Source organism: Solanum verrucosum, unplaced genomic scaffold (genome assembly GCF_900185275.1).
Source record: "Solanum verrucosum unplaced genomic scaffold, falcon-dt-bn FXZP01001304.1, whole genome shotgun sequence".
Classification (NCBI taxonomy): Eukaryota; Viridiplantae; Streptophyta; class Magnoliopsida; order Solanales; family Solanaceae; genus Solanum; species Solanum verrucosum.
This window is the reverse complement of record NW_026019519.1, coordinates 77878-83877: the sequence shown is the minus strand read 5'-3', so window position 1 is coordinate 83877 and position 6000 is coordinate 77878. Positions and strand designations below refer to the sequence as shown.

Here is a 6000-nt window from a genome sequence, read left to right as displayed (position 1 = left end):
TCTCATTACAACATCATAAGGCAATTATGCAACTTTTTCAAAAACACATATAGGCATGCTCAACAATTCAACTCATGAAGCATTTAGGGAACTCATTATAGATGCATATCAACATGAGGAACACAATCATGAAAACTTATTTTTCTCATATAACATAAATCTCATCAAAACATGCATGGCATAAGGAGATCATGGAAACACATTAATCACACATGTCTCCAAAACATGAAACAAGTTACAAGGAATTTTTGGTCTCAAGCTTGAATAGGAATAGAAGAAAGTGACAAGGGTATCAAAACTCTCCACAACCTTACTATTCAACATATTATTTCCCACTTAAGAGAAACCCAACTAAAGAAAATCATTCATGACCATAAGGAACTATCACTTACCGGTGCCTTTATCTGGATTAGCTCCTTTGTCCTTGTTAGCTTGAAGAGCATAGAAATGATTCCTCTTTGGAGCATCAAGATCCGGGCCATTAAGAGAAGCTTGTTTGGCCTCCCTTCCTTTGGTCGTAAGAGTAGGAAAATTTCTCATTTGATGATCACTTTTTCCACACCCATAACACCCACTAGTACCGACTAAGCACTTCCCATAGTGTCTTTTATCACAAGTGGTGCAAGTAGGTTTAGAAAATTAAGATTCACCACCTTTCTCTTGGTTAACCTTAGGAGTGCTTGAAGAATCTTGATTTGGAGTTCTCTTCTTGAACCTAGGTTGACCTTGCTCATCGGGCCTAGACCTCTTCAACTCTCTATTATTCCTCTTGAGTTTGAACTCCTCAATAGATTGAGCATACACCATGAGTCTAGAAATGTTCATATCATCATGGAGCATCGCCGTATGACACTCTTCCTCAACTAGGTTGGATATACCGGTAACAAACCTACTCATCTCATCTCTAGGGTTAGACCCCAAAGATGGAGCATACTTAGACAATTGGGTAAACTTCAAGGAGTACTCTTGGACACTCATGTTATCTTGCCTAAGGTTGATAAACTCCTCCATCTTAACCACCTTCTTCTCACGGGGAAAGAACCTACCAAGAAAAGCTTTCTTGAACAATTCCCAATCTATAGACCTCGCTCTTATAGGCCTGTTGCTCTTCCATTGAGTAAACAAAATTTGGGCAACATCTTTCAATTGGTAGGCAGCAAGTTCCCTTTTTTTAATAGAAGTAACTCCCATAGAATTGACTATCTTATACACCTCATCCAAAAAGTTTTGGGGATCCTCTCCTACCTTGGAACCTAGAAAACCGGTGGGTTCATCCTCACAAAGTCCCTCAACCTAGAAGCCATAGTACTCTCAATATAATTCACTCTAGGCCCCACAACTCTAGTAACTTGTGCTGTCATAGCTTGGGCTAAGGTTAGAAAAGATGACCTAATTTCATCATTAGTCATGGCCGGAGCATCAACCAAAACTTGGTCGTCTTGAGGACCTTGGGGAGGAACTCCCTCATTCACAACTTCCTCTTCCACTCTCCTTGCGGGCATCCTTCTTGTATTCATATCATATAAACACAAGAGAAGGATTAGGAAAAGGACACTTATAAAGCTACACTCTAAGGCATGACTTCAAGAATAATGAAAGAAGTGTAACTTCCTAGCGTCCTATAGCCTCTCGCTCATAGATGTGTTGCGACTCACACCGATGAACAAGACTCTACTAGACGTGGCTTGTGAGACATCAATCCTAAAAACCATTTCCAAAGTCTTATGCTCTGAAACAATGTTTTTCATGACCCAAGGCTAGCCCCTAGATGCGACACGACGTACTTGACCCCGAAGGGGTCTCATACAAGCCTTATAGCATTTCATTGCATTCGATATGGAAATAGTATGGAATTAAAAACTTATTTAAATCCAAACAATCCAAAACCTTCATTTAAAAACAAAGCGGAAGTCTAAAGTCTCACATGGCCATCTAAACAATGTCTTGAAAACTAAACTAGGGTCACGACCCTTTCCAATCAAAAGACTAACAATTGTCTGTTACATGAAAGAAAAGAAACTTCTAAAGTACTTGTCCTCAATCTATGAGGACATACCACTTTTCCTTGGAAGGATCTTGATCCAAGCACTTGAACTAGAGAGAAGCAACTCACTTGCCGGAACCTACACTTGTAGTAAAATATGAAGAAATATGGGTTAGCACAATTAAGCACTAAGTATGATATACATGCAAAAACATGCTTAAAACGGACATTTTATTTGAAAGGCATGCTTGTATGCCATTTTGATAAAACTTCATGAACATAAGTATAAGAGACATATTGTACAAACATAACCAACATATAAGTCATTTCTCACAATAGAGCCATAAACAACATTTAAACCATTACCTTCACATTAAGCCTTCACCTCAAGTAACCCTCATGATATACCTTGTGCAATGTATGGATAGCGTCCCATACCACCATCCACACTAAAGTACCACATTAAGGTCACCAAAAGTGAACTTACCATTCAACCTTTGACCTTTACACAATATCCATTCATAAGAGACATAAACATTTCATAAGTCATGACAAGGGAAAGTAACTCATAATACAACCCAAATATAGCATGTATAGCCACATTAGACATTTAAGTCAACATTCTTCATTAGCTTCATTAAAAGGACTTTCATACATTAGTTATTAAGACTTAGAGAACTCACTATGACTCTCTCAAAGCTTACTCGTGCAATGCATGGATGACATCCCATGCTACCACCCACACTTCATAGAACTTCTCAAGAAACCATAATTCACATCTCACATGATAGGAATAAGCATTAACCGACATAGACCATGAGAGCTAACCATGAAATCCAGTGTCATATGGCCACACATAGTAAAAATGTGTCCTACTTGCCTAAGGTAGAACGAGGTACATTTAGCTTGGATGGAATCCACTAGCTAAAATCCTATGTGAGAACATAGTTATGGGATAGGAAGATGTTTAGTGGAACCCTAGCCTAACATTGGGAGAGTTTCCATCTTACCATATCCACTCGGTGCTTAGCCTCCATTCCCATAGAGTAGTTCATTTACATTTCATTATTGTGCTTGAGAGGAATGCCATTAGCGTATCAAACCAAGACACATCATTACACATGAAAGGAATGCTATAGGCCTATCAATTCATGATACATTGCATGGATAGCTCATTGAATCATCAAGAAGGGCCACCAACATTTGGGTCTACCGATACAAGGTTCATCATTTCACACATAAAAGGGCTATCAAATACTAGGACTACCGATTCAAGGCTTAACATCACATTAGTTTCTAGACTCATCATGAAAGGGTACCAACACTAGGTCTACCGGTTGAAGTCATTGCCTAGAAAACTTCATCATTCATTTGTTAAAGGAATGCCTAAGCCTATCGATTTACATTCATCAAGTCAATATACATTCATCAATATAAGAAAAGGTGCCTTAGCCTACCAATTCAAGATGCATCAATCCACATTACTTTCATCTATACAAGAATAGGATGCATAAGCCTACCAATTCAAGATATACAATTTCCATGAAGAACCCTTCACCTTACATCATCAACATTCATAAGTGTCAAATTGAGAAATAGCCTTTCAATTATAACACAATTACGTTTAATACATGATCACATTAACTTCATTGGATTCAGATTCATACATAAGATATCATGATAATACTTCAATTCCTCATTCTATGCCTTCAAGGCCATGAATATCAAATCATCAACACACCAACACACCAAAAATTTACCATAATTAAGGCATGGGATAATGATACAATTCAATAAACCATATTCCATTCATAAGCTTTCATAATCATCAAACACACTTCATAAAGGCATAATTTAGGAATTGAGAGAATTCATGGGTTCATAGAGTACTTTCATCATAAATCATCAATTAAACACTAATAAAATCATAACTTGTCATTAATAACCATTTGAAAACGTTTGATGAAGGAACCCATGAGATTGAGTAAATCCCTAGGTTTTTGATAACTTGAAATCACCTTTGGAATTGGCTCTTTGAATGAAAAGTTAAACAAGGATGAAGACCACCATACCTTTCTATTGATTCCCCATGAAATTTGAGGAAGAAACACCTTGAATCCACAAACCCTAGCTTCAATGGCTCCCTTCTTCTTCTTTGAGTTTAGAGAGAAATTTTTTGGACAGACGATCTCTTTCTTTTGGTTTTGGGAAATAAGGAGTAAAGGACTTGTTTAAAGACTTAAAACTATTTATACTAGTGATATAAACCATTTAAATTCAATCCCACATAATAATTAATAAAAGGGAAATTACTTAAAACTCCCCATTTTAGGTAGCCCCGTCAAGGACCACGCCCAACTTAACGGGTCGTGAGGGGTACCACGGCTCGTGGTGGTGCCCGTGGTCCCCTAGGCAGTGTGCTCCTCCAACTTGCCAAGTCCTCAAAGGCCTAAGGCAAGTCCACGAGACCTCCCACTATCCGTGGTCAAGACCATGAATCGTGGTGATGGATGCAGTAGCTTGGCCAAGTTGCCTTGCCACCAAGTGATCTTCACGACCACTTTGACGGACCGTCTAGGGCACTACGTCTCGTGGTGGTGCCCGTGGTCTTTGGGGTAGTAGCTCCCTTATCAAGACACAACCCTCATCATTCTAAGGAAATCCCACGAGCCTTCCCATAGCCCGTGGTCATGACCACGAGCCATGAAATGGCTCGTGAAGGCGAGCCTTGGCTTGGCACCATTTTAGGACTTATTGCCTAGCCAACCACAAGTGGCACCACGACTTGTGCTGGCCACCACGGGTCATGAAGACCCTCGTGGTCTAGGAAGGTAGTAGCTAGGCCTAGTTTTAGGTAGCCTAGGTTCCCAAACCATCGCCTACACCCAAAACCCTTGGCCCTTTCCCTTAACTCTTGATGTCAATCCCCACGTTTAGGCTCTAGTTTAACCTATCATTTTCTGGGTCGTTATACTTCAGTTGGTTGCACCTAGTTCCACTTGCTCAGCATCAACAACATGCATAACCTCGAACACTTTCTGCAATTCCTCCACAAAGTTATTCGGATCCCTAGTGACACTTGAACTGGTGAATTCTGGAGGATTTATACTTAAGAACTCACGAATTCTGGATGTATCAGCCACATCCTGTCGATCCCCTCTCTGCTGACCATCATGGTTGGCTACCATTTGATTCAACATCTAGATAGCATCCCAGAACTCAGCATTTGCGACCTTTTCTTGGGATTGCACTTCTGGTGCATTAGGTACCCCTTGATCCTCAACATTCCTCCTAGAAGGATGACCTCAGACAGCTCTTCATGGAGGCATGATATGAAAGATACGCACAAGCACGAATTAGAAAGAAACTTGATAGAGTTAAACTCTTTCGCATGAAAAGAGTACGAAAGAAGTGAGATAGTTCCTAAATGTTGCAGCCTCCTAATTATAGATAGTTCCACTTGACTCAACATTCAAATAGCATCCCGAAACTCAACATTTGTGACCTTTCCTTGGGGTTGCACTTCTGGTGCATTAGGTACTCCTTGATCCTCTACATTCCTCCTAGAAGGACGAGCTCAGACAACTCTTCGTGGAGGCATGATCTGAAAGATACACACAAGCACAAATTAGAAAGAAACTTCATAGTGTTAAACTCTATTGCATGAAAAGAGTATGAAAGAAGTGAGTTAGTTCCTAAATGTTGCAACCTCGTAATTATAGATGTGGCGCACTTTACACCGATAACTAAGACTCTACATACACGGCTTCATAGACACCCTAGGACTCCTAAACTCTGTGCTCTGATACCAAGTTTGTCACGCCCCAAGCCTATACCCTGGACGTTCAACACTCGAAAACCATTGCTGGCCTCAAGCAAACCCTTGACCTGGCTCAACTCTCAGCGGAAGACTTAATCGACATAAGATGAAATCAAATGTAAACTTTAACTCAAAATCTCAAAAGATAATCTAAGAATATTTTAGAAATAAAATATTCAAACTGGCCTCAAGGGAA

The 6000-nt window shown here is 39.8% G+C and overlaps 1 protein-coding gene across 1 annotated transcript; it reads right to left on the bottom strand.

Annotated features, from left to right (window-relative positions):
• Positions 1-384: 384 nt before the first annotated feature.
• On the bottom strand, positions 385-1502 carry LOC125806778 (uncharacterized). Its single transcript, XM_049489519.1, has 3 exons — positions 1350-1502; positions 716-1293; positions 385-604 (listed from the first exon to the last, which is right to left on the bottom strand). The coding sequence occupies exons 1-3, from the start codon at positions 1500-1502 to the stop codon at positions 385-387; spliced, it is 951 nt and encodes a 316-aa protein (XP_049345476.1).
• Positions 1503-6000: the final 4498 nt, after the last annotated feature.